General features: G+C 41.2%; 2 protein-coding genes across 3 annotated transcripts; one reads left to right on the forward strand and one right to left on the reverse strand.

Annotated features, from left to right (window-relative positions):
• Window positions 1–423: 423 nt before the first annotated feature.
• Window positions 424–16,427, reverse strand: FAM149B1 (family with sequence similarity 149 member B1). 2 transcript variants are annotated; one of them, XR_012629589.1, is made up of 16 exons: window positions 16,297–16,427; window positions 15,140–15,244; window positions 14,418–14,550; window positions 13,305–13,447; window positions 12,539–12,658; window positions 11,769–11,939; window positions 9,914–10,101; window positions 9,518–9,648; window positions 8,885–8,938; window positions 8,332–8,444; window positions 7,506–7,706; window positions 5,640–5,766; window positions 4,681–4,803; window positions 3,877–3,958; window positions 1,334–2,105; window positions 424–594 (listed from the first exon to the last, which is right to left on the reverse strand). XR_012629589.1 is itself a non-coding variant. In XM_074874169.1 (15 exons), exons 1-15 carry the CDS (start codon window positions 16,344–16,346, stop codon window positions 2,032–2,034), a joined length of 1,815 nt encoding a protein of 604 aa, XP_074730270.1. In that variant the 5' UTR covers window positions 16,347–16,427; the 3' UTR covers window positions 424–2,031. The 2 variants fall into 2 exon arrangements, 1 of the variants encoding a protein (XP_074730270.1); XM_074874169.1 differs by having other exon boundaries at window positions 424–2,105.
• ECD (ecdysoneless cell cycle regulator) lies at window positions 16,398–27,664 on the forward strand. Its single transcript, XM_074874170.1, has 13 exons — window positions 16,398–16,656; window positions 16,916–17,033; window positions 17,245–17,332; window positions 18,978–19,156; window positions 19,911–20,103; window positions 20,982–21,110; window positions 21,600–21,725; window positions 22,407–22,492; window positions 23,273–23,379; window positions 24,234–24,411; window positions 25,788–25,855; window positions 25,984–26,204; window positions 26,792–27,664. The coding sequence occupies exons 1-13, from the start codon at window positions 16,398–16,400 to the stop codon at window positions 27,008–27,010; spliced, it is 1,971 nt and encodes a 656-aa protein (XP_074730271.1). The 3' UTR covers window positions 27,011–27,664.
• The last annotated feature ends 275 nt before the right edge of the window (window positions 27,665–27,939 follow it).

Genomic DNA, 27,939 nt, shown 5'->3' on the forward strand with positions numbered 1-27,939 from the left:
TGAAGGGTAACTCGTTTTCAACTCGCTATAGCTCGGAGGAATGAGGCTGGCTTTATTCTGTGGATCATTTTTCAAAGGCTTATGAGCCACACGGTGAACATTGACTTTTGAGTGGAAGGTCCTCATTGCTTCAGTGATAGCATCCAGGGACTAACAGAGCTTCCTGGGGGGAAGCCAGAGGTAGATGGTAACTGTTCCCTTTTACTTGGCTGCTTTCAAAAAGATTCTGAGAGAGTACAGCATATCCTTATGTTGCACCACACAGGACTGGAACGTTACCTTTACTACACAAAATAGATACCTAACAGCCCAGGAGAAGTCTCTGGTGTCAAACATTTGTACAGAAACCAAAAATTATCTTATGATGAAACTGCTTTCACTTTTTTAACACACCAACTCTTGGCCAAAAAATACTACATTACATTACTAGAAGTCTATTCAAGTTTATTTGTGTATTTTTGTAACTCTTACGCACTAGGGCTACAGAAAACGAACTTGGTCCCTGAGGAATGGCACTGATACAAACGGGATGCTTATCTCCAGTTAGCTTGAGGTAACTAAATGCCACACTGTACAGCATTCCAGTAGTCTTAGCTGTTAAGAGAAATGGTATTAGTGAATAGAGGCCTCTCTTTAGCATAGTTTATCTCTATGCAAACTTAAGAGATTTAGATTGAGAGCAGAGCTTCCCCCCCCCCCCTCGAAATGCAAAGGAAAGTTAACCTAATTACATTTGCACAGTTCTGCTTTGCTTTCTTTTCTTTTTGATTAGAGCAGGCTTCGATCAACTGGACTCAAGAACTTCAATACAGATTAAAAATTATTAGCTGTTCTAATATTTGATAGATTGCATAACTTAGAGTGGGGAAGTAGGAGCCACTTTGAGAATACTGGCAAGTTTTTTTCTATTACGAATTGTAATTTGAAAATGATTAATAAGGAAATTTAGAAGAAAGTGCTCTTTAATTGGATTATGAAGGACCAACTGTTTTCATGCAGTGTCCTAACTGTTAAAATACAGTAAGTGGTTATCCTCATCCTGTCTTTTCACTTACTTGTTGTCTGGTGCTTACTGTTTAGGGAGTAAGACCTTCAACTAAGCACTTATTTTGAGAATGTATTTCATGTTTTTGTCTTATCTGGAGCCACAGGGGCAACTACAGCCAACACTGCTGGTACATCTGTCTCACAGTGCAGAAAACATCTACTAAAAGCTACGTTGCATCTGTGGGTTGCGGAACTTCATTGCAGAGTGCAGAAATGTTGTCTAATTGCAGGTAATTTCAGGAAGGGAGACTGTCCTATTTTGTGAAATTACCATAAAATATCTCACCAGGAAGACAGTGTACTTTCTTTGAATGCTGTCTGGAACTACATGCAGTAAGAGTCCTTTTTGCCTCTTAAACTTTCTTCAGTCACTGAGGAAGAGGTATAAGTATGTAACACAGGAAGAGTCACTAGTGTGCTACCCTTAAAGCCATCAATTTTTGCTACCTTATTTTTACACAGCTGTGTAAAAATATGCTGCAATTATTACAGGATTCATAACTTGTCTAAATGGAGTTGTAGAAGCAGTATTGTGTAGTGCTTGCTTTTGATAGTATAATATTGCTTTAAACATATAAATACAGCTTCTAAAATTAAAATTACTACTGTTATGGAAAACCTGGTTAATCTTCTGTAGAACTAACAGAAAAATCAGCAGGTTCTGCAGTACCTGCCTGTCACAACATGAGCCAGTAACAGGAAAACAGCAGTGACAGAGCGCTAACTACATTTCCTAGGAGTTAGGCTTTACTGCTCACTGGAGTATATTCACCCTTCCACTGGAGTGTAACTTCTTCTACTGGTAGAAAATGGAATGTTTTAAGTACACTCCTTCTGATCTTTGGCAGCTGCTTCTTAGATTTCTATAAAAATAACTATTGATAAGGAAAGGTGTTTGAAAACGCTGTAAACAGTGTTGACATTGCTGAGAGTGAAGGGTGGTTCCTGACTCCGGAGATGGACGGACACTTCTTCATGGCACGTTTAGAGCCCCTGTTTGCTTTTTGTGACTGATCCGCTTCGACTGGGGGCTTTCAGAGAACCGTGCAGCTGAAGACCTAATAAACGGAGATCATGAAAGGTATTAGAACTTAAGTACCAAATACATTTCCTTTAGCTTAAAACTAAAATGCTTTTTTTTGGTTGTTTTTTGGTTTTATTCTGGTATGTTGCTGTCAACTGCATTATGCATAACACATGCAAGTTTGAGACCAGTGACTGGCCTTCCAGAAGGGGCAAACTTACGCTCTCATAGTTGCTGCATTGCAGGCAACTACTGTACTCCTTGATATTTCATTAAGTATTCAAGTCTACAAAGTTCTGCTGATTTCAGCAGACATAAAACTCAGCTTGCATTTAAAAATACTGGAGTGGGGGAGCAGGTATTTATTTTAATTTCAGTAGGAACCACCCCTTTCTTGTTTAAGAACAACTTACTTCACTTTAGTGCCTTTGTTGAAGTCAAGTTGCCTCCTGTACCACTTCTATTAGTGGTAGTAGGCCATTCAGCTATTAAACAAGCTAAAAGACCCCTCCTGTCCTCTACTTATTACCCATGTACTTGCTACCTTCACCTTTGCAGCTTCCATTAACTTTTGCAGCTTCAGTCCTATGTTGTTAGTATATTTTTATGTGGGAAGTGCTGACAGTTCCATAAGGAATCCCAAAACACTGCAGTGAAAGGAATCCAGTGTCACTTGTCTTGACAGACCTGGTTTTCAGAAAGTGCATCTAATCCTCTGCTCTGTGCCAGCCCTTCTGGGGGAGGTGACACTTGGCATCAATGCAAAGAGGGAGTGCTAAGGTGACCTCAGGTGAGAGTTATAAAAACAGCATTCAGAAAAGCCGTTCCAGGGCACAGAAGTTAACTTTTGCTCTACCGTAATCTCTGTACAAAGTGCCTTTCAACTGACTAGACTAGACCTTGGGTGTGCCACGAGGTGAAAAGCCTACGTCTCTGCAGGTCGAGTTGAAATAAGTAAGGTTCGTTGGTTGATGTAACGCTGCTGTACACAGATGCAACTTAGTCTTGTAGCTTCCTACTATTCAAAAAGAACCACAGCCCTGGTAGTGACAGTGTAGCTATTCTGAAGCACATACAACGACTGTTTTCAAAGTGTATTAACCATAAGCAATTGAAGGAGATGACGTTGCAGTGAAGGAAGGGAAACGAGGGAAGACTATGCATTACATTCACCAAAAAAATGCCTTCCTGCTGCCTTGGTACTTTGATCAATTAAAAATAAGTAGTTTTAGATGAGATTCATTTTAGGTTATGCTAAGTAACTCCAGAAAGTTTATCCGATTGTTACAAATTACTACAAGCATATTTTGATTTCAGAGTACGCATGTGAATTGTACTGGTACAGTTACTGGCTTTAAAACATTCTTTGAGTTGATCTAGTGCAATGCTAAGATTTACTACAATCTCTTCCAGATACAGTGCAAATAAGTTTCTTTTGGACATAATGCAATTTCTTCCAGTTGTATAGCCAAGCAGAAGAAAAACCCTTGGACAGAAAGTAGTTGTTGCTAGTCCCTGTTTAAATTGGCAACGTCTGCTCTTAACTTTGACATGAGAAGCACTGGCACTGATTACATCAAGCTTCCTTGAATGATTTAAAATACTAGGTGGTAATAAAAAAAAAACCACACCATACCCAAATATACTCTATATGCAAGTATAAAGCTTGTATAAGGAAACTTTAAAACACGAAATAGAACTTTGAAAAACCTCCTCACTGTAATTACCTATGTAGGAAACACATCCTTGTCCCCAAAGCCTACCTTTTTCTTAATCTTATTAAATTCTGCGACCCACGAGCATACCTGAACCTGGTGATCCTCTGCTTGTCCAAGATTGGTTACTAAAATCAATAACAGTGCAAGAACGGCGGTGCTGTGGATCTGGCTGAAAAGACAGGTCAAGTTACTTATCTTTGCATGAGAAATTCTAAACATCAAGATTAGAATACAAACTACTTAAACAGACGTATTTCATAATCTGTAAGATGTTATAAAGGTCTAAGTAGAACTTTTATGAGTTTAAGGAGGGTTAAATCAACCTAAAGTTCAACTCTTACAGAGTAGAAAATATACTTTTATAACACTCTTACTCAGAATGATCACTGGGTCAGTTAAAGCTATTCTCACCGCTTCTGGAAACTTGTTTCAAAACAGATTTTAAAAAGCTTGTACACTCAACTGCTAAGTCAAGGATGTTGAAATTATACACAGAAACCAAACCAGCAGCTATTTAAAAACTATTGTTAAAGCTTTTAAAGCTTAGCTAAAAATACTTTTTTAGATAGGACAAGATAGCAGTAGATAGGTATTTCAGTAAATTAAACCAAGAGCATTTGATACTGAAAGACTGACATTAATAGTACAGCAAACTGGTGGAAGAAAGCAGTGAAGACTATCCCACCCTCGTGTTTCTGAACACAGCTGCAGGAACGACTGCCTGATGTCTGTGCAAAACTTCAAAGCACCCTCCCCTTGAGGATGGCAACTTGATGAACTCCCTGGCACGGATCAGCTGAGACACTTGGTTCTCGAGTACTGTTTACCTATGTTGTCAGAGCACCCTACTGAGTAATTAAGGACGACTCGGTATAATTTGCCGTGCTTTACCAAGAATGTGCTGGTTGTGTTAGACCTGGAGAAATGATCAGGTAAGAAAAGCCACTCCTGTAGCTGGTGGGTATCTTCGTGTGTTGTTACACTGTGAGCTCGACTTGAGTTCCCTTGAGATTTCTGCATTAAAGAGTAACAGTTACAACTTTTTCTTATTGCAGTAGTACATTTAAAATAATTAGCCAAGGAATTAAAGCTAATTTCCAGGTTGATCATTCTACATTACTTAGGGGGAGGAAAAAACTTCTGGCATTAATTGGAATTAAAGCATTCAACTCTGGGCTGTTGGTCAAAACAGATGCAGCATTTTTATGCATCTATTTCAGCTGCTGTCACTTGCAAGACAGACTGGGCTTGGTAATTTGATCAGCAGTGATTGAGGCCGCACCTCAATTACTGTGTTCAGTTTTGGGCCCCTCGCTACAAAAAGGACATTGAATTACTCGAGCGTGTCCAGAGAAGGGCAACGAAGCTGGTGCAGGGTCTGGAGCACAGGTGTGATGGGGAGCGGCTGAGGGAACTGGGGTTGTTTAGTCTGGAGAAGAGGAGGCTGAGGGGAGACCTCATCACCCTCTACAGCTACCTGAAAGGAGGGTGCAGAGACGGGGGGATGAGTCTCTTTAACCAAGTAACAAGCGATAGGACAAGAGGGAATGGCCTCAAGTTGCGCCAGGGAAGGTTTAGACTGGATATTAGGAAGCATTTTTTTACAGAAGGGGTTGTTGGGTGTTGGAATGGGCTGCCCAGGGAGGTGGTGGAGTCCCCATCCCTGGAGGGGTTTAAGAGTCGGGTTGACCCAGCGCTGAGGGATCTGGTGGAGTTGGGAACTGTCAATGTTGGGTTGATGGTTGGACTGGATGATCTTCAAGGTCTTTTCCAACCTAGACGATTCTGTGTGTGATTCTGTGTGATTACAATTTTAGACTATCCCATAGTAAAACCCTTGTGCCAGTTACCGTTTGCCTCTGGGATCCCGCAGTGCTCGCGTGCTCCGCCACGGTGCTGGTGGTGGTAATAGGTGGCAGGAGGTTATTTCGGCTTAGCAGTGGGGAGGGTGAGCTCAGCTGCTCCTGAGCAGTCGGACTGAAATACACCAATAAGAACAGGAAAAAACATGCAGTTTATATGTTTGATATTGTGGAAAGATACAATATTGTCAGTTGGGCATTATGTAGACAAACTTAAAAACTAAGAGCAACAGTTGCAGAGTTTTGCTACAAGATGCTGGTGTTAGGGCTGACGATCAGAGACTAGATTTAAAAGAGGAGTTCTGCAGCAGGTGAAGTTGGGCAGAAATCTTTTTAATCTGTTGACACAAACTTCAAGTTTTCATAATGTTCAATATTAAGCATACAGGCAAAGTGAATCTGAGGAGCACCCCAGCAGAAATCCTGGTAAGGGCTGTATATAAAAGCTAGTTGTGGTTCAAATGCCCCTCATCCAGGGCATTTTGAAGGAGTGTAGTGGGCAACTGGTCCTGTAGAGTGTGGTGCGTATCTAAAGGTGTCTTCATGGGCAGCTACCACAGAGTGGTAGAACCATGTCTGCCCGTTCCCAGACAGGGCATTACTTTTCACTCTCTGTTCCTATAGTTCAGGATGAAGCACTGCTTACTGCTAACTTCAGCCTAGCAAACAAAGAGAAGCAGCGAGCCTAGAAAACAGCAGTGGGCCATATTTTAAGTAGAGCAAGTGGAAAAAAAGCTCCATAATCCAAATGCACAGTGTAGCTCTTATTACATGTGTCAAAACATCTGGGGGTAAAACAAGGCTTCTACCTGCTCCATATTTTGTTTAAGTATTTGAAGGAACAGGTGCAAGATGCTTTTAGAAGCCTTCTAAAGGGAGCTAAACCAATCTAACTGCACAAAATACAAAATGAATTAAGCATTAGTCACAGGAGGAATGTAACAGGATAAGCATTCAATTTTCTAAATACAGCCTTTTCATCTGAAAGCCTTTTCACATGAAAAGTGTCTGTGTATTACTGTATGTTTGAGAAGCACTGGAAATGGTCAAGAGGCCATAGCTCTACTCTCATCTGGAGCTGAGGGAAGGATACTCTCTGCATACATTAAAACATATATGGTAATAAAGGGGAGATGTTAACAACTGTTAGATTGATCGAAGCCTGAGGAAAGGGAACAGAAGCATGAAATAGTGGAAGTACAAACATCAGTTGTGAAGGGACAAGGGACAAGTCTCTAAACAGCACATGACAAACAATAACCGGCTGGATGAGTTCATAGGTAAACTGCAAAACTAAATGGAAACTGTCAATTTACAACACATGTGGAATACAGAAGTATATTAAACCCCCTACCCTTAAAGGACTACATTCAGTCAGATCATTATGCCTCACAAAAATAAGATATTCTGGATGCGTTTGAGAGTTTGCTGAGTTGTCCTTTGGTCAGTCAGATAACTGACCTAAGTTCAGATCTTTATAGCCCAGTCTGGGCTGGGATAGCATCAGGCACTTCGACCTCCGAAAACTGTAGAGTTTTAAGTTCATCTTGAAAATAGGCGATAGAAAAAGCAAGCTGATGTCAAGAAAGAGAGGGTGGTATTTGCTTTGCTTGTACTGGACAGACTGAGGTCTACAGTTTGTGTGCAAAACTAGCTAAATATGCATGTGATTCACTGAATCGCAGCTTGTAGCACCATAAACATCAGCTTTAGCAACTCAGCTTTCTCAGGGGAGATTGTGCTTTAATGGGCAGTTAATTTCTTTAATCAAATAATTCATGTTCTTTCAACTCAACCGAATGCTTTCTGTATAACCTGGGTTCTCTAAAGGTGGTAACTTGCAGAGAAACATACAATCGAGCTCCCCTGAAGACATCGTCCACAGAGCCCGGGGTGCCCGCGCGGGAGTGGCTGGTGCTGATGGGATGCAGGGTACGCGGCGGCGGGTTTCGCCTTCTTGTGGAACGGGACAGGGACGACGTGCTGAGCTCTAGAGGACGATCTGGCCCTACTCTGGTAGAGAGGATGGAACTGGAGCCTTTGTCATCCAGGTCCCTAACAAAACCAAAAGAGAGATGGTCAGCATGACTGATAACTACCCTGTTACCAAGGGACTCATCTGCATGTGACATTAATAATAGTATGTGTGGATAGAGATGATGTGTTTTCATTTTTTTACATAACTAGATAAAGTCATTTACAGCCAAATTAGAAAAGAATAAGGGATGGAAAAGAAAAAAGAAGCCTATCTTTGTATTTTGAACTCAACTATGAACTTTCTGACTGAAGATTCCAGTATAAAAGTAAATCACAGAACAGATTAAAAAAACCCCATACTGTAAACACCAGTTTTCTCACCCATAGCCTAGATCTAACACGAGTCCACTTCTAGGAACTGAGCAAATCGGTTTCTCCAGCCCATTCTGAGCTTCATCTCTTTTCAGGATGTCAGTTAGTGCCAACAGTAATGCCACAGCTGTTCACTAACTGGTAAACCAGCAGCAAACAAACAGAAAACTTGTGCTAGAAGTACAGTGTTTCATAGAGGACAAATAAACAAGCAGGAAAACAACTGAGAATCGCTTTCTCTAGTGCAGAAAGTTATCTCACAATGTTTTGGGTTCAATCCCTCTCACCGTGAGAACGCTCTACTCTACAATACATGATCTATAGTTCTTACAGTGTTTTCTCCATTACAGGCAGATTCCTTTGCTGCAGCTGGATCCCATGTATTGCCATCAAGCCATTTAGATTACGTTGAGAGCCAGTACTTGACCCTTGAGAGAGATTTACCTGAAAGTTTAAAAAATAAGTAAGTAAATTACTGTTTGGCAGAGGCATACACACATATTTACAGATTTTGTCCTTGTAAACAATTTTGGAGGAAATAAATTAATTTCTTCCATGACTTTCAGATATATATTCAGTTATTTCCCCATCTAGGACAGGCACCTTAGCATTCCATTTTTCTTGCAAATGTACCCTACCATGCTATGTCATACTAAATATTTTCCAACTGAGCTTCTCATTTGCATGACAGGTCCTTCCACCAACGGCTATAATTGGAAGCTTTACGAAACTAATTTTCAGGGTATGTTGACTTTTTACGTCAAGAGCAGAACTGTAAACTCCTTTCCTGGAATACAGACTGATCTGGAAAAACATCAGATTCCACCCCCCATAATGACAGCAAACAGAAAATACCAGAGCTTTAAGCTCTCCAGCATACATACTTGAGGTGTTTTTCTCCTCTTTTTGCTTTTGCGGCCACATCTGGGTTTTGGGCACTACACATACAGTAAGGGGAACACGAGGAACAGGCAGGGGTAGAAATAAAGGAGAAAAATAAAAAGAAAGAATAAGGAAAGAGTTGAATTAAAATGGAATAAACAGGTAACACTTTGGTGCTCACCACACTAGGAGCAGATCATCTAAAGCAGATTATACAGGCAAATTCAGTGTCTCAGAAAAAAACGTTTTACAGCTGCACTGAGATGGGTCCTCTATTGCCTGACAAGTTCGCTGTAGATAAGCCAGTGAGAATAGGATCTCACACACGCAATCCTCGATCTCACAATTTAGTTCCAACATTATTGAAATGTAGAAAGAACTACATCATTAATGAACAGTCACCACATGGTTGTCCAATACATGTATCAAATACTAAGTTTTAAAGAGAAAAGTAGGAATTAAAACTCACAACTGAGAAATAAGAGAACTTAAGTGTTAGAAAGGATGGTCAGCATTCAGACAAAATCCAAACTAGTTATGTATCTAAACAGTCCCCTGACGCACCCGAATCCATTTGCTTGGGTAGCACTCTATTGATTTGTCCCTACACAAACCCACTGGCTAAAAATACTTACCAGATTTGACGTGACTGAGGGCATTTTAGTTGGTGGCACACGAGGTAACAGCACTGGCAGAGGATAAAACTGCAAAGGGCTTCCAGCATCTGCCCTGATTGTTTCTACTGTTATGATATTTTTCTCATCATCTATGCAAAGCAACAGAGAATTCCCGTAAATACAGACTACTGGCATTGCTAGTTGTGGACAGTGTTATGAATCCACATTTTTTAAAGAGAGTCTCCTTAGATGCTAAGCCCTATTAAATCTTTTGAGGGCATGTCTCTCAGTTAGCAAAATAACCTTTTATTTCCCCCCTGATTATTCCCAAATACATCTCTCTCTCATTGCATCCTTGCAAAACTAAGTAACTGAAGTCCCCTTCTGAATCTTCATTTTAACTGTGACCCTTACCAGAGGCTGACCCTTCCCAGTGTCTGCAGATTAATTCTTCCATGCAGCCGAGGACTTCACTCCACACATCATCAAACACAAATGTGAGCACAGAATCCTTCATGCAGGAATACGGAGAGATAGGAGGAAACGCCAATTTCCGACTACCACAGGACAGTCCCATTTTCCTCTCATGCAACTCCTCCTCCCTGTAAAAATGTACACATTACCTATACCATAAACACAGTTTCTTTCTCTCCCGTATTTTGTTGCATTTATTTAATAGGATGAAGACACCAGCTAAGGCTGCATTTCTGTTCTGTTTTCTGTTAAACTGAAATAGGTCAAGGCAGCCGGTTGAATAGCTTGAAGACATTACTTCAGAAGTTTTGTATTTATCGCACAGTATTATTTTCTGAGAGCTGGTAGTTTAATAAACAGCAATCTCAAGTAACAGTGTAATACTGAAAGAAACAAGCTTCTGTACATTGGGCACTTGAACTTTTATTTCTTCCAGAATCTACCACTGACCTAAATGAGAAATGACTGAGACAATCACCTTATTACTGCACACCTTGGTTTCCCCACACAGAATGACTATAAATGGTATTTCATGAATAATAAGTAGTTTACCAAGGAGATCAAAGTTCCATTTAAAAATAAATATTAATAGTTACAGTGATATCTGTACATTACATTGTGAGGCTCCATATCTCATGTCACCACAGTATTCTGAAGGTGAGAGAGAGGAACGTTACTGCTTGTGACTGCTAAATGCCACTCTCAGCGTGCTGCTCTAACAGCAGGAGGTGTTTAGGGCACAGGCTTCATTCAGTTTTAGACCATTAGATGTAATCAGAGGGGAGAAAAAACATAATTCATGACAGCAAGTGGCCTTTGCTGCAGACACTTCCACAACGCAAGAGGTATTCTCAAGTGTGAAACCTGGAAGACAACTGCTCGAAAAAGTTTGTGTTCCTCTGCCAAAAGAAACTTTATAGAAAGGAGAAAATAATACTGATACAAGCACATTTATTGGGGCTTCCACATCTGCTCCCTGAATTAGTACTTAACATCAAAAAGCTACAAACCTTGGAAAAAAAGGAGATACCACTGGAAAAAGCTCTAATCCTCTACCATTGTTTTACAGACAGCAATACCATTTGCTCCAGCAGTGCCTCTCTGGTATGTTCAAATCAAGCCACCTACCAATTTGAATCTCGTGGTCCATACAGCTAAATGGCTTTATGTATTAAAACCAATTAAGCTGTTAGTGACTGACAGTACCATCCAGAGTCCCTACCCAGGCCATATGTTCATATTGTTGGGCTGAATAAAGTAAAGGGCATTCTTTTTGCCACCCTTAATCCTTTCTTCTTAAGATAAAAATAGTGGTAATTATTTCTTGGCAAGCATCAAATCCACTCTAATTCTTAAATTACCACTGAAAATCTGGAAAGGGACAATTCCACCCAAAATGCCAGTAGAAAAATCAAAGCAGCACACTGCTAGTGCATAACAAACAACAATGAATTTGACTTAGTATAAAAAATAAATGGCATTTAAACAAGTTTTCTTAAATGCAGCAATACATAGCAGGCTCTTAGTTATGACAGAATTAACTATTTAAACCAGGCACAAAAATGGCTAGGAGGAAAAATTACCAAAAAAATCAGAAAAATAATTTAGCAAAATAAATTGTTCTTGGAAATGGATTGGGAGAAATTCCAGTGCCCTAGTGACCTCAGGAAAGATGTTAAAAAAAATAAATTAATCAAATACTTTACTGACTAACATCAAAACCAAATATATGCATCTTAACAGCAGGAATTCCAGGACACCGGTACTAGTTGCTATCTTAATATTCAATACCTACACATCTCTGCGGTCAAATGCTAAATACTCCTCCATTACGCCTTCGGAGACAATTACTCCATCTTCACCTTCTTCGCTCTCTGGAGAACACAAGGTCGGAGACTTGGAACGGTCAGCCTTTTTGTGAACGGGGGTAACTGAAAGAGGTACCTTCTTGCCAAAAACACTAAATCTGAACAGGTGACAGTTTTCAGAAAGGAGAAATGAAAGTAAGCTGTTATTCCACTTCAAATAGCAGCATTTAGTGAACTGAGAGACAACATGGTAGTTAAGGCAATGCAGTAGGGAGGCCAACAAATTATGCGTTGCAGTATAAACTCTTGGTTTGGATATTTTAAATTCTTGCTAAGGAACTTGAAACTTCAGAAAAAAATTCAAAGCTAATTAAAAAACATTCTAAACCACTAAATAATAAAAGTAGTACTAATGTAGTGCTTTCTAATTTTGAAGTTCTACACAAATTTAATAGATGATTAACAAAGAAACCAGCTACAATACATACATATTCTTAAGAATTTAGCAGCAGCAAAGGTATTTCTATTTACTGACTAGTTTACTGTAGTTAGCAACAAGCACAACTACGCAGCCTTGCTATTCTGAATGTACTACTTTTTGTTAAAAAGAAAAAAAAAAAAAAGTGTGCTGCGTTCGAAACTCAGCCTAACAGAAAAGAGTTAGGCTTCACATTTTAAGAAGCCTATTGCTGCAGTCCACTGAGAACAAAACTACCTTCCCACCTTGGTACGCTCTGGGTTAACCGCTGGTACTTACTCATTAGAATCTTTTTCTTGTGGTGAACTTACATCTGAGGAACCTAAACTGCCAGAAGGTGAACTTGAATACCATCCGTACCCTTCATCTGTGGGGATCACTATTTGCTTTCCCACAACCCTGCCGTGGCAAAAGCAAAGGATAAATAAATCAGAAAACGTTAAGATTATTGAAGTGTGTAAGAACACACAGCAGCAAATCCTAAAATTTCTATTGGGAAGCCATGTGGTTCTCTTGGTGATAGCTAAATGTGGTTTCAGTTGTTTTCCCTAGCAGATTGCTTCAAGTCAAGTAAATACATTAAGAAAATTTTGCTTTTTTATGCTCTGTTAATTGTAAGACTTTTGAATATGGACAAAACTGTTGAAGTACATGTAACAAAGATTTAAGTTTCCAGACAGCCACAAGGACTGCTGAACTAGGGTAGGAAGGATTTTTGTATTATTTTAAGCACCTGGCTTTTAGCTCTACGATACATCTTTTCTAAGAGAATTTTACTATATTAAGGCCAAGTCAGTTGCAAATAGCAATAATGTAACAATAACAAAAGCAATAATATAATGATAGCAATAAACCCCAAAACCAAACGTGAGATAGCAGAATGTTTATTAATGACAATGGCAGGCAGACTACCAGAGCAATCTTCTCTCTCTCCTACATAATTGCAGAAAACCACCCTGCTAACGCTGTTTTAAATGCAGCTGTTTCCATCCCTACCCTTTTATAACTCTGTGATGGTAGTAGCGTTAGTCTGTTAATAAAAGACCTGAGATGAGGAAAGTTGGATGTCCACTGGTGGCATTCTTCCCGCAGTCCCTCAACATGCACATTCTCTTTCTGCTCATAGAGAAGCTCATCAATTTGTCTGAACATTTGCTGAACTTGTTGTGTGGCAGCTTTATCAAATTCCTAGAAAGAAAATTTATCCAAAAAATACCTAGTGAATAGCATTCAGAGGGTTTTTTTAATTGAATTTTTTCATAATTGAAAAAGATGACTACTTGTTTAAAGCTTAGCTGGACTGATTTAAACAGTTCTATAAAGATCTTAACTTGAAATAATTTCCCCCCAGAGATGATGCAGACTGCTGTTAAGACTGATGGTACCTACATAAAAAGCTTACACCGACACAACAGAAAAACTATTCAAACATTTTGAAATATCTGTATTATTGTATTAAGTTAAAGACATAGTAAGTTACATAAAAGAAATCAGAACAGGAAGGATAAAATTCAGCAACATTTTAATGAAATGTAAAATTTGTTGCTTGCGATGTCAATGGACAACAGCAATGCAAAAAGCTGTAGAACACTGTGAAAGTGAACGATGTTCAGGACCTTTGTTACATGTTCTCATGTAGCTAGAAAAGGGGGTTGGTTCTTGGGTAGTTTAAACAGTTCCATCTCACCTCACAGAAAGCAATAACGCACTTTGTTTTGGTAGACAGGGAATAAAACAAATATTCCTACATGAAAATAATGGTTTAGGGGCTTACTATATTTTGAGAAAGTACACGTACGTACAAGTAAGCAGAAGTCTGATAAACTCACACCAAGGGTCTGAAAGTCATGTTTGGGATTCCACAATAACAGCATTTATTATGTTGTATAGAGACACTTATGCATTAAAAGATTTTCATTTCCAAAGTTTTAGATGGAAATACAGAGTATTAATTGAATAATATGAGCCTAACATGTTTTGATCTGAGAGAAAAGAAAGATGAGGAAGAGGTAAAAAAGTTGTTCTTCCTATATCACTACCATGATTTACTGACAGATCCAATCCTTATTTTTATCTCGAAATGTATCTGCGATGGTATTTCAAAAGGTCTTTCTACCCACTGTGCTACATTTGGCTTGGATGATGACGTTCTACTCACATCATAGCCCCAGGAGAAGACGGAGCTGTCTTCGGTGGAAGTGTCGGCGTAACTCTGACTAGCAGACCATGAATTCCCATGATCAGCTGGAGTAACAGAGGGGTAATCTGATTCCTTCCAGATTTCAGACTCCCTGAAATGCACATGTTGAGGAAAAAAAAGAAGACAAAAACCCCAACAATATGCAATGACAAATAGTGGGGAAGTAAACTTTTCTTTCTGTACAAAAAAAAAAAGCACTGATAGATCAGAATAGGTCTTAGCAATGATAGAGTTTTCACAGGGTAAATATTTACTTCAGAGGCATTTAAGCAGAATCCATAGTACACAAGTAATTACAACAACTGTAACTCCTAATAATCTCAATGACATAGGAAGTCTAGAGGTCAAGCAAAACACAGATTTTCAAAAAATTATCTCAGTTAAACTGCAGACTACTTCTAGTCCCGGTTCTACACTACTCAGGAATTATTTTTATCTTTTCTCCTCCTGTCTCTGCTGTAAAATTAGATGACCCGAGCTATTTGCAAGCTGGGAACAGAACACAGCTTCACACTTATTATTATTTCCAAAATAGGAAGGACATGTTCTGAAACGATACAGATCTGAGATAAAGCCCAAGCCTGCCAACTGTATTACTTCTGTAAAGGTAACTCAAGGCAAAGGTGCCTGGTGTTGCCATTGTCTCCAGAAAAAGATTCATGTTACGTTATGACAAGTACCTTGAGATCTTGCCGTGGTTTTCAGCCGTGGGTGTGGCTGGGCACACCTCAGCCCCTGGCTCTGGCAGTGGGTGATGCCGCAAGGCATGTTTTGGAAGTCCTTGGCTAAAACAAGACACGGAACTTGACATTACTTATAAAAATAAACATCTACAGAGGTCCCAAGCTTTACAAGTTTCTTCCCTGCTTTTCAAGGAATGCACTAATTTGCATACCAGAGCTCATTTATTATTATTAGAAGGCTAATTCCTGTTACCAAAGCTTTAGAATTGAGGTATCAAAACTAACTCTAGGCTAAACAGGGAGTTAAAGGTCTTTGCTTAAAAATCAGTATCTTCTTTCAAACTTAAAATGTTGTTGGGAATTGGGCTACAGCTCTCTAAAAGCAGATACGACGTCATTATCCCTATAGGAGACTTAAATAGACCAAGAGTAGCCACCAAACTATGCACAGGCAAGTTAGGAGAAATGACGTTTGCTAGTTTTTTGGTTTGTCAAAGTTTAGATGTCTAGGAAAGGACAAGAAAAGTCACAGTAGTTGGGGACAGAGAAGCATCAACGCAGGAACAAAAGTCTTGTCCCAAGTACAGGCTGACAGAGCCTTCAGTGAAGGTTTCCTGTCATCTCTGCTGTTCAGAAAAGACTACAGAATTAAATATGAACAAAGCAACTAACTACCAAAATTGAGGTATTTGTTTAAACCTCTTGCCCCCGTCTCCACTCCTCCCCTCAAAAAAAAAAAAAAAAAAAAAAAAGCGCAGCTACACGTCAGTTACCTCTTGGGTCAAAAACCAAGACAAACGCAGGGATTTAATCCCGATCTCTCCACTTGGTGTTCCAAGCGAGGCGCGCCCTCCCTGGCCAGGGCCGGGGGAAACGCGCCCCCGCGGCTGCCCCCACCCCGGCCGCCCCCTCCGGCCGCGGCCTCGGCCCAGGCCCCCGCCCCGCCGTTCCGGCCCCGGGGCCGCACACCTCCCCGTTACGCCCGGCCCCCCCCGCGCTACGGGCCAGCTGCGCCCAGCGCCAGCCCGCGGCTCCGGGCCCGGTCTGCGGGCGGGAAGGCCCGGGAGTGGGGGCCTGGCCGGGGCGGCGGGAACCGGGACGGCGGGCCCGGGGGGCGGGGGGGGGGGAAGGCGGCGGCGGCGGCGGCGACTCACCTCTCCAGAGCGGCGGGGGGCACCGGCTGCCGCGCGTATCGCGAGATCATCCTCAGCTCCGCCGCGCCGCCGCCACCTCCCGCCGCCGGCCCGCCGCCGCCATGACGCCGCCCCGCCCCCGGGCAGGCGGAGCGTCGCCGCCCGGCCTCGGGCCCGCTCGGGCCGGCGCCATGGAGGGGTTGGGGCGGGCGGCGCTGGCGGAGGACGCCGTGCGGTACCGCCTGTTCGCGGCGGCGGGGCCGGGCGGCGAGGCCGAGCTGCGCCGCTGCGCTGAGGGGGTGGCGGTGCGGTTCGCGCCGCTCCTGGCCAACTACATCTGGCAGCGGCAGCCCTTCCGCCTGCGCTACGTGCCGCCGCGCGGTGAGCCGCGGGGGACGGGGCTCGGAGAGGCGGCGCGGCGGGCGGGAAGCGGCGGTGTGTGAGGGGCGGCCCGGCGGGCGGGAAGCGGCGGTGTGTGAGGGGCGGCGCGGCGGGCGGGAAGCGGCGGTGTGTGAGGGGCGGCGCGGCGGGCGGGAAGCGGCGGTGTGTGAGGGGCGGCCCGGCGGGCGGAAAGCGGCGGTGTGTGAGGGGCGGCCCGGCGAGGCGCTGAGCCGCCTCTCCGCTCTCTGCCCCCGGCCAGGCGAGACCCCGGCGCATATCGGCGGCACCACGCTGTTCGGAGATAATGTGGAGGACGAGTGGTTCATCGTGTACCTCGTCCGGGAGATCACCAGGGAGTTCCCGGGGCTGGCGGCCAGGTAACGACCTCAACCGGCGCCGCGGGCCCCGGCGGGTGGGGTGGGGGGGGGGGGCAGCGCCTTCCCTGACAAGGGCTGACGGAAGGTCGTGTCTTAATGTTAAAAAAAAAAAACAAAGGTGGAACCTGCCTTTAGTAATTAGATTTAGAAACACAGGTTGTTGTGCTGTGCGAGACTTTCCCTGGTAAGAAAGTGATTTCTCCTTGGCCAGGATCGATGACAACGATGGGGAGTTTCTCTTGATAGAAGCGGCTGATTTTCTCCCAAAGTGGCTGAATCCTGAGAACAGCGACAACAGGGTGAGTAAAACTTCTGTACCGGTTGGCCAGTGGCTCACAATGGCCTTTTACTTACCATTTGGAGTTTTCTCTTGCACCTCTATCCAGCCAAGTGGTCTGACTGCCACTGAAAATCCGGAGCGCTATCCTCTGGTCAGGGCCCAAGACTTGTTTTTAATTAACAGCATGTTTTTTTCAGCACAGTCTGTTCTGGTTTTAATGAGCTTCTTTACTCTTGCTGTGGACATTGAGTGAGAGACTTAACCACTGAAAACCTCTGATGCTCAATTCCGCTCTGCGTGCTCTGGCACGGTGCTATGCAGAGTGAGCGCGTCCTGAGAAATTGCTCTAGACATATCTGGAAATTGCTACAGATACCAAGTGGTTCTTCTAGAATTGATTTGTTGATGGAAGGAAGAATTTCTTACACTAATATGTTCTTACACTAATGGCATAACATTCATATGGAGGCTACAGACCTGCCTGCTAGGCTCTGAGTGTGTGGTGTTCAGCTAGATCTGACTCTTGCACATAAGTCCTTCTTTGAGTTGTTCCATAATGCAGAGCTGACTACGCTTTTTAAAACTTGCTACTCGTGGTGCCAAATGTGAAGGCAGTGAAGCTGTCGTGCCATTGATTGATCTGTAAAACCAGTAAGTTTGGCCAGCTTTCTGTTTTCTAGGTTATTGGAGTGCAAGGAAAGCTTGAATAACATGGGAACTATGGAATGTATTTGGCAGTGTAATACAAACATACCACACTGGTCTCCTCAGGAGCACTCTTGGGATCCACCTGAGCTTTTTAGCTCTGCTATAACCACTTGGATTTTTTTCTACCTTATTCTCAAGTGCTAAGGCATGAGGGTTTGCTGCCCTCAGACTGGAGAATGCTCGAGGCTGAAGTGTTGCTGACTCTGCAAGGAGACAGACTTGGGTCTGGTGCAGGTGAATTAATGAGCGGGCTCCTTCACCCGGAGTCTGCAGCCAGATCACCTCACTGTGGGTGACTGCTAGTCACCGAGTTTCTTGGCAGTGGATTTAAATGGAAGGAACTTACTTTTTCATTAGCAAAGATTTGTTTAATTTTTTTTGGCCTGTCACAAGACTCTTAAAAGGGATGGAACATGAACAAGAATGAATTGCAAACCTGTATCTGGACTATCAGGGCCATATTTTCCTTCTGTTTGAGGGAAAGGACAGAGTGAGAGAGTTGACAATGTTACATTCAGTTATTTTCTTAGGGTCAGGAACCAACAGAGGTCATGTGTAGCACCTGAAATAATGCTCTTCAGTCCCTGACCTGTTCTTCAGCAGTTAGGTTATGCTGTCTGATCCTACTGAAGCAAATCTCTAGCTGAAGAGAAACTTTTGGTATTACTGTTATTCAAGAAACAAGATACATTTGACCAAATGTGTTGCAGTTAAAATAGGGGGTTTTATTTACTGGTTGGATCGTGGTCTCTGGCATCTGTATTTACCTCACCTCCCATTTAAAAAAAAAAATCTTTTTTTTTTTAAATCATTTAATCATTCCTGGATTATTTCTCTATTTGTTCTTCAGTATTCTCTGTGTTTAAACAGATGCATTTGTATATGACATTAAATTTTCCATTGGTTAATGTGTGACTGTTCTTATCCTGTCTGATGAGACTGTTACTGTCTGCCAGGTGTTCTTTTACAAAGGAGAGCTGCACCTCATCCCGCTGTCAGAGCCCCACGAGCAGGAATGTGACCTGTCTGCTGCCACTCCAACAATCTCGCAGGCGTTAGCGCTGTTATCCACCCGTTCCGAGGAGCTCCTGGCTGCAGAGCCCATTAGAACAGCAGTGTATAAACGCATCAGTGGGTATGTGGGGGTTTTATTCCGGTCTTCTGCAACAGTAAGTTTAGATTGTGGGCTGTCTGGGTACTTTCTTGTATTCATTTTCCTGTTAGGTGTGATAAAGTTGCTTCTTTTTCAGAAACCACCAGCTAGAGGTTTTTCTGTGGCATTCTTCTAAAGAGGGGGACCTGTAAGCTGTACTGTGATTGGGGGGCTCTGAAACTGGTTCACTGCTATGATGCCACACCTGACAACGATAAATGATTCTTCCTTCACATCCTTCTTGTACTGAAAAATTTGCAAGTTCTGTGAGCCTTTAGGAGCCCTTTGTGGGGAGAGAAAGGATTGCAAACTAAAATGTAGAACCAGCATGCTTTTCAGAGTGTCAGCTTGTCACAGGTCTGTTCAGCACTGTATGTGATTTTTTTGCAAGGATTTTCCAGCACAAGCCAGATGACTTCTACGCTTGGTGCAGTGAAGGATACTGTATAGCTGGACATGTTAGTCAAGTTCACGGTGATTCATCTTACCAATGTGGGGATTAAATTTTTATTAGCCATGTATATATATATATGTGCACGTGATATGTATATTATATATCTAAACAGACATTCCAGGTGTTAGATTAGCTGAGTTTTAACTTTAGGTTAGAATAATCATCTGGCATTTGGCCCATGATATAGATTAATATTAAAGTGAAAATGGGAATGTGAATTAAGAAAGAGTGGTTTGGGCTTGCAATACCCTTAATATCCTATGCTGCTATTGTATGATACAGGTATCCTGAGAAAATTCAGGCCTCGTTTCACCGAGCCCACTGCTACCTTCCGGCAGGCATAGTGGCAGTGCTGAGGCAGCGCCCTTCCTTGGTGGCTGCAGCAGTCCAGGCCTTTTACCTGCGAGATCCTGCAGATTTACGAGCATGTCGCTCTTTTCAGACTTTCCCTCCAGACAAGCGTGTGATGACTGTAGTAAGTGGTCCTTCTGATGCAACTTCTCGCTTAATTAGGTTCTGTAACTGACGGAGGTTCTGTGCTCAATGATACAAATATGTGGATTTAATTTTTAAAATAAAATGTTTTCTGGTTTATTTTTTATTTTGATGCTGGACATGAATTTCCAATTTGTTATGTCAGTAGCTTTTCTTTCTTCAGATTGACATAGCTAGACTTTCAAATGGCTAATTGTGAGATAAGTGATTCTGAAATCAGAGGTTACTGCTAGTAGTTCCTCTGCTGAAATGCTGTTGAGCTCGTTCTGTGATCAGAGCAGTTTGACAGCACTTCCAGCCAACACCAGGAGTTGCTCTTAACTACCCCGGCTGTTCATTCCAAGGCTTTTCACCTTCTCAGCTGTGTGTACACAGGTCTGTGAAAGCTACTTTATGAAGTGTTTCATGAGCATTGTCCAAGCAGTGTTGTATCTGATACGTTTGCATTTACAGAGTTACACCCCTCGGCTCCTGAAAATAAGCTTGGAAGTCAAATTGTAGACTTCTAGACTGTTTTTGAAATCTCAGCTTTGGTTTCGATAATTGGAAAGAGCCCTTACCTTTTTCAAAATATACCACGTTGGCATGAATACTGAGCATTTGTTTTAATGTGTTAGTTAGACTGAATGAAGTTCATGTTTATTTAGAGATGTCAACTTGGAATATACTTCGTAAGATCTGAAAAGCAGCATAGCTTAGGCAAAGGTATCTAAGATGTATTTTGAATATGATCTCAGGTATTGTCTGTAATATGGGTGCTTTAAAACAAAATTTAGAGGAAACTGGTGGAAAGTTGATGCCTGTACACAGCACAGTCACGCTGCAGTGAGTGGTTTTCTTTTGCTCTGTTTTTTTCAGGTTACTTTCACAAAGTGTTTATATGCACAACTGGTGCAGCAGAAGTTTGTTCCGGATAGACGCAGTGGATACATGCTGCCCCTCCCATCTCACCCTCAATACAAGGCCTATGAACTGGGCATGAAACTGGTAATTATTTGTTCTGCATTTTGTACTTAGTATTTCGTTTGCTTGTTTACGTATGTCCAAGAAATGATTCTTTGCTTGTAAGTTGCCCACTTGTACAGAAAAATGCAAGCAAATTCACAATTACCATTTTTCTGGAAGTACCGTATCGTGGGAGTTTTACAGAATAGAGCACTCTTCCATAGATTATCAGTACAAGTAAAGTCTTCATGCTTATGTGAGGAGTAGCTTGTGCACTATAGATCTGTCTTCTAGGTTGCTTTGCCTGTGTAGAGAAACTTTGCAAAGTCAAAATGATCCATTATTGCTGCAGAAAGCCAGATTCCAGCTTCCAAAGCAAGATGTTGCTACCTGACGTATAGTTGGGTTTGGCACCTACTTCTCAAATGGCAGCATCGGGAGCTCGATGGTTGTCAGTTCTTTATGCAGTTGTTTAAAGGTGCACTTAAATTTGTGACATCTTGAGAACCTCTTGTTGCATCTCTTATACAGGCTCATGGCTTTGAAATTTTGTGCTCCAAGTGCAGTAAAGTATCTCCTGATTCCAAGAGAAATGTGTTAAGGGGTCCCTTGTGGGAGAGATTCCTCAGCAGCCTGAAGGAGAAGAATTATTTCAAGGTGAAGTTGTGTGTGTGTGTCTATTTGGGGATGAATGAATTCATCTAAAGAAAGGGGAAATAAAGGAAACCACAACATGGCATGGACCCGTTCGGGGCCATTAAGTGTAATTTTCATTTGTGTGGGTTTTTTGGTTTTTTTGGGTTTTTTTTTAAAGGTGCTTTTAACTACTTATTTGAAGTTTGTAAATTGGACATAAATTGACTACTTATTTGAAGGTTATAAAATTGGACAACTTGTATCCTTGAATGCTTTGTTATATCTTGTAAATATAGAAAAAGGGGAATATTCTAACAGTACTGCAGTGCCACTTCTCTGGATAATTCCCAGACACCAAGACATTCATTCACAATTCCTGCACAATTGTAACCTGGGCCTGGTAAATCCACCCTGTTGTAAGAATCATTGTGTTATCTTTGACATAGTATTATCTTTGATTGTTTTTAATGTACGCCATAGGATATTGCAGCACAAGACTTCAATTTGTATTTGTCTGTGAAAACACCTTATGCCCATTTCCTGTATTCTGTTCCAAGCATACATGGCAAAGCAGTATTACTTGCTTTGATTTTTCTCAGCACTGAATTTCTGTGGCAAATAGTCATCGTTATGAAGCCTGGCTGTGAAAAGGAAGGGGAGGGAGAATTCTTTAGATTCATACTTGTGGCTTGCATTAAATAGGGACAAATGGAAGGATCTGCTAAATACATGGAACTGTTGCATATGGCAGAAGATTACTTCCAGCGATCTGTTACCAAGCCAGAAAGGTAAGAGCTACTTGAAATTCATGAGTAATCGTACACAGTACCTACAAGTGCTTTAACTTACCTTTTTAAATACTCGTTACAAAAAACCTGAACCCTTTTCTTCATTGTACATTTAACATAGGTGCTGTGGCTAGGACATACGGGTATTTATTCCTCTAGAAGACTCTCTACTAGTAGAAGTTATTGCTTGAGTAACTATTTATCTTGGTTTTGTAAAATGCTAAGCTATTCCAAGTGGGTGGCTGAAAAGCATCATTTGGCTGGTTGGCTATAGCAAGTGTTTAAAAGCTTCATTGAAAAGCAATTCCAGTGAATAATAAGTACAGAGCAATTTGTCTCCTTTGCTCAAGACAGGCAGCTGGCTGTAGATTTCTCCAAAAGATCGAATCCAAAAACTAAATCATGACAAAAATATCTGAGGGTTTGCCAGCTCATAATATCTTGACTGTTAGTTGCTTGAATTTCCAGTCCGTGCTGTTTGGGATCTGGCAATCCTAATGTTTACCAAGACAAAATAAATATAGAGAACAAAGGGAACATGAGAAGTGGGCTTTGGAGCCATCAGCAAGGAATTACAGTAATTGACTGTGTCTTGTTTTGGCTAATACTATCTGTGTAGTATTCTGGTACTTCCCCCAAATTCACTTATCTTTTTGACATATTTGCACAGAAGGAATAATGAGGAATTTGAGTGAAAACCTGCATGTAGAGTGTGTGATGCCATTGACATTGTAATGCTAGTAAAAATCCATTTCAGCAAATTGAATTTTTTCCTTCTAGCTCTGTTGAGGTGAGCCCAGGTGATGAAATCTTGACATTGCTACAGACAACAACCATTGATTTGAAGGAATTTGAGAGAGAAGCTGCTAGTCTTCCTCCAGAGGATGGTGAGCAGGATGGGGGGGTGGACTATTCCTACCACAAATTATTATTTGTGGAGGGAGAGGGTGAATGTTCACAGCACTGTACCAGTCTCTGTATCTATTTGGTCTCCTATCGTGTGACTGCTAGAGGTGTTGTTCACGGGCCGTCATTTCAGATTGAGGCAACCTGTTCATTTGTATAAGCCACAAAGCTTGGGGCTGTGAGTTGGCGAGATACACAATCCAGTTTCTGGTTTGATAGCACTAGATCAGTAACACCGTGCACGCTTACACCAGATCAAGTACCTTGTGTCAACTGTCTACCAGACAGAAAGTATTTAAACATTTTATAATAATAAACCAATTCCAATACTGACAATACAGAATTAGTTACTCTCTGGTCTACTCTGATGGCCTGTATAAGACCAGCATAGACTTTATATAATAGCTTTTCTCACTCATTTGACAGAAATGTAGTTGCCAGTGTGCAGTACAGATGACATCTGTATTTCTGAATGATGCAGTAGCACAGATCCAGCATTCAGCGTTCATGGTCACAGTGGAAGGTTGGATTGGCTCTCCCTTTACAGTGCAAGCCTTTTCTTCCTTCATTTAGTGGCATAAGGATTGTCTGTGACCAGAACAATATCTGCTAGGTTGAAGCCGCATATAAAGCAAAGTTTTCAAGTAGTAAAATGAAATCTGAACACTCTTCTTCCCAGCCTCTCCCTGCGTTATACCCTGTGTTATCCCGTATCAGCATGAAAACAGTGCAAAAATAAGCTACAAAATGCTAGCAGTGCTCTCAACCATCTGGATTGGGCCTTGTGGGCTAACAGACTTGTGCAGAATAACAAATATGTCCTATATTCTTTCAGATGACAGTTGGCTGGAGATTACACCAGATGATCTAGATCAGATGCTGAAGGAGGCAAGAAATGAGTCCCTTCCTTCCGCAAATGAGGAAGAGCAGAAATATGACTTGGAAGCAGTTGCTGAAAGTATGAAGGCTTTTGTATCCAAAGTCTCAACGCATGAAGGAGCAGAAATGCCATGGTAGTAGTATTTTTAAGATCGGTGTCTGCTGTAGAATGGGTTTTCATTCTGCTGCAGCCCTTTGGTTGATTTTGTAATGCACAGAATCAAAGTTTGAACGTGTTCTACTTAGCAGAGGCCTGGAAGAAACCCATGTTAATAGTGAATACGTAGTTACTTTTAAACCAGCTTGGTGACTGAAGGTAAAAATGCTGCAAGTTGTCCTATTTTCCAGCACTCTTACTTAGTTTGGTTATGTGGGGTTTAAATTTTTTTTTTTAACCCTTTTAAGTTGAAGACTTATTGTTGTTCATTACCACAGTTCTTAGCACTGTTGCTAAGTACAACTGAAGTTCATTTGAGCTGAAATTTTTCTGCCATGAGGGACTATTCAGACTGCTAAGATTCTTCTGATGAGGCTGTGCAGAAATAAAAATGAAATTTTAAGTGAGGGAATCTGTGAATTAAGACTGATTTTTGTGGTACAGCTGTATTTAGATTCCCTGTAGATTAGTATTTTGAATATACTAAGCCTGCTTTTGCACAACTGAAGCACAGACTGTACACATAGAGGCAGGAGAAAAGAATCACTGTGGATCCCTCTCATTGTTCCCAACAGTGGAAGAAAAGTGCTAACTGAAGATAATAAACTATTTAGACTACAGCAGAATGCCGCTAGATTAATTGTTGAAGTTAAGAAAGTGTGTGTGACTGTGGTGTGAACAGGCCTTAAATTTTAAAAAACAAAGAATGAGGTAGTAGCAAATTGTCCAGGTTCTTTTTAATAGCTTTAATATTGAGACAATAACGCCATGTGAGCTGTATCAAGAGTATAAGGGTCTACTCAATTTATGCTCTTAACTGTTTGATCCTTTTTTAATTAGCTTTAGTGTCAATGTCTGAGTTATAATGTAGGTTTTCTCAGTTATTTAAAAAAACAAACAAAAAACAACACCAACAAGAAAAGGCAAACCACTGCACCTTAAGAGAGGCCAGAATGAAGCCTGTAGGGTTCTTTCTAGGCAGGAGACCTCAGAGATTCTCAGCTTTTAAAATCTTTGTCTAAGGTGTACTACCACCACTTTGTTCCAGAAGGATTCAGGCACGCTTATTTTGGTTCTCTTCAGTGCAATTTTTATTTGGTCACAATAAACAATTAAAACTGTTGGGTTTATTATCTCTCTCATTCCTCCACTTCTGCCAGGAATTCCTCCACTTGCTGTTCCATTTCTAATTCATACAGGCCTCAGACTTCTAAGCATTTCCAAGACCGTCAGTTCAAATGTCCCAGCTTCAATCTAGGCTTGGGAGAAATCAGTATGCCATATGGCTTATGCCTGTGTTGGCTTATGCAAGCATAAAAGCTTTATTTATTTTAAAATATTTTTATATTTCAGGTCATCTGATGAATCCCATGTTACCTTTGATGTAGACTCTTTTACAAAAGCGTTAGACAGAATTTTAGGTGAGATTGCTTCTTTGTTCCTTTTGTCAGAATATCTCATGGTTATTTGGCTTCCCTGGGTTTCCTGATCACCCATGGGCACTGCGCTGATTTGCTTGTTATCTGTACTGACACAAAATAACGCATAGGGGCAGACTCAGAAGAGCTGGATTCTGATGATCTGGATGAAGAAGAGGAGTTTGATTTCTTGGATGAGGATGATGAAGACTTAGATGCTGAAAATCAAAGGGAAGACCAGAAGGAATCGCCTAACGAGCTTATAGGCAGTCTCAAGTCATATATGAATGAGATGGACCGTGAACTGGCACATACCAATGTTGGTAAAAGTTTCACTGCCCAAAAGAAAGGGGTAAGTATGCCTTGATTTCTAGTTTGTAGCAGAACAGTTTTGAGAGCTTTATTAGAAAAGAGGAAATATGCTAAAAGTGGTCGTTTGAGTAACGTGGTCAAAAACTTCTGTCTTCTGATCATGTGCTAATTATTAAAAAAAATCCCGCGTGCAAGCAAAATGTGCTGCAGTTGCACCATGGTATTTTTTTTGGAAAACAAAACAAAAACCAACTTAGCTAAGCTTTAACTTGCACATTGTTTCCAAGACTTAGTTTCATTTCCCTGTTTTACCCTATTTTAGTAGTAGGCAAGCAGCTGCAGCTTGACTTCTTGAGTTCCTATAGTAGATTACTCCCATAGGAAACTGAGCCAGGACTCAGTAACCCTCTCTGTCCTTCTCTTGGAACTTAATCTGTATAATGGAAAGTGATGATTTTTAACTGGCATGAGCATTTGGTGACTAAATTCCTGTCTGTCAAGAGAGTGTGGAACATACTGAATTTCGTTGGCTGCAGAACTTTTCCTTGTTTCTTTTCTCTTATGGTTTGTCTTTTTTTAAACCTGTATATACAATTCGATAAAATTTGCTCTTTATACTTACTATAGGCAAGTTCTGTTAATGCAACTACATCTCAAAGTGCTGGCCCTGATTCCAAAGCTGAAGATACTGAGTTGACACCAGTTGATGTGGATATGAACCTCGTAGCTAACCTGCTTGAATCCTACAGTGCTCAGTCTGGACTGGCAGGACCCACCTCTAACATTTTACAGAGCATGGGAGTGCGTTTACCTGACAATGCAGATCATATTGGCTCTAATAATTGAGCAACAGAATAAAAGACTGCCTTAATTCAGAAAACATGGCTGATTGAGAAATCAAGCACGGGAAGACTAGCAGTATTTGGAGGAAGAGACAAAAGGTTTGAATTGAAAGCATTTATGCATTAGTGTGTGACTTTAAAGATACAAAGTGAATTTACCTGCAAAAGCCATCTGTTTGGCTACTCTCTTGGATAGAAATCAGATTTTTCCAGTGCTAACATGTTTTCAGAAAAGTGAAAAATGATGTTGTGGCTTGAATGAAACTTTGATTACAAAACCTGTCTTCAGTTTTTCAAATCAATGGTCCGGTTTGCCATATTTCTGCAATGTCCTTTTACTAGGTGGTTTCAATATCTGGAAAGCAGTTCATGTTCTGAAAATGCTGCTGCCTTCAGGGGGAGGTAGAGGAATACCGTATTACAGGAACAGTGTTCTCCTGTGGGTTTGGGAACGCTGGTTAAATGTTCAGCAGACACTTAATTGCTTTTCCAAAAGTACAATGCTTCATTGTAAGAACTTCTAATGATTACTGTAAGAATCTGTTCTTTATTAACCAGGAGGATTTGAAGAGTAATTGGATTGAATATGTAAATATTGGCTATAGGTATTTTTTTGAATTTATTTAAATAAAACCTGAAATACAACTTGATTATTGGAGATGGGTTGTTGTTTGGTTTTTTTCTTTGAAGGTATGCATAACTTCCTCAGTGCAGTATCGGAAGTTCTTGGAGCTAAAGCATTTTCATAATTGGGCATTTTTTGAATTCCGTTATTGCTGAATGTTGGTATCATGCCAATGGTAGCTGTATATGAGCCCAGTCTGAAGAGTTTTGTTTTGTTTTTCAGTGAAAATGTAGCTAGAAGGCGTTCAGCGTGTTGCTTTCACATGGAATGAAAAATATATTGTAGATATGAAGACTTAGTTTTAACAA

This window comes from Strix uralensis, chromosome 7 (genome assembly GCF_047716275.1).
Source record: "Strix uralensis isolate ZFMK-TIS-50842 chromosome 7, bStrUra1, whole genome shotgun sequence".
Lineage (NCBI taxonomy): Eukaryota > Metazoa > Chordata > Aves > Strigiformes > Strigidae > Strix > Strix uralensis.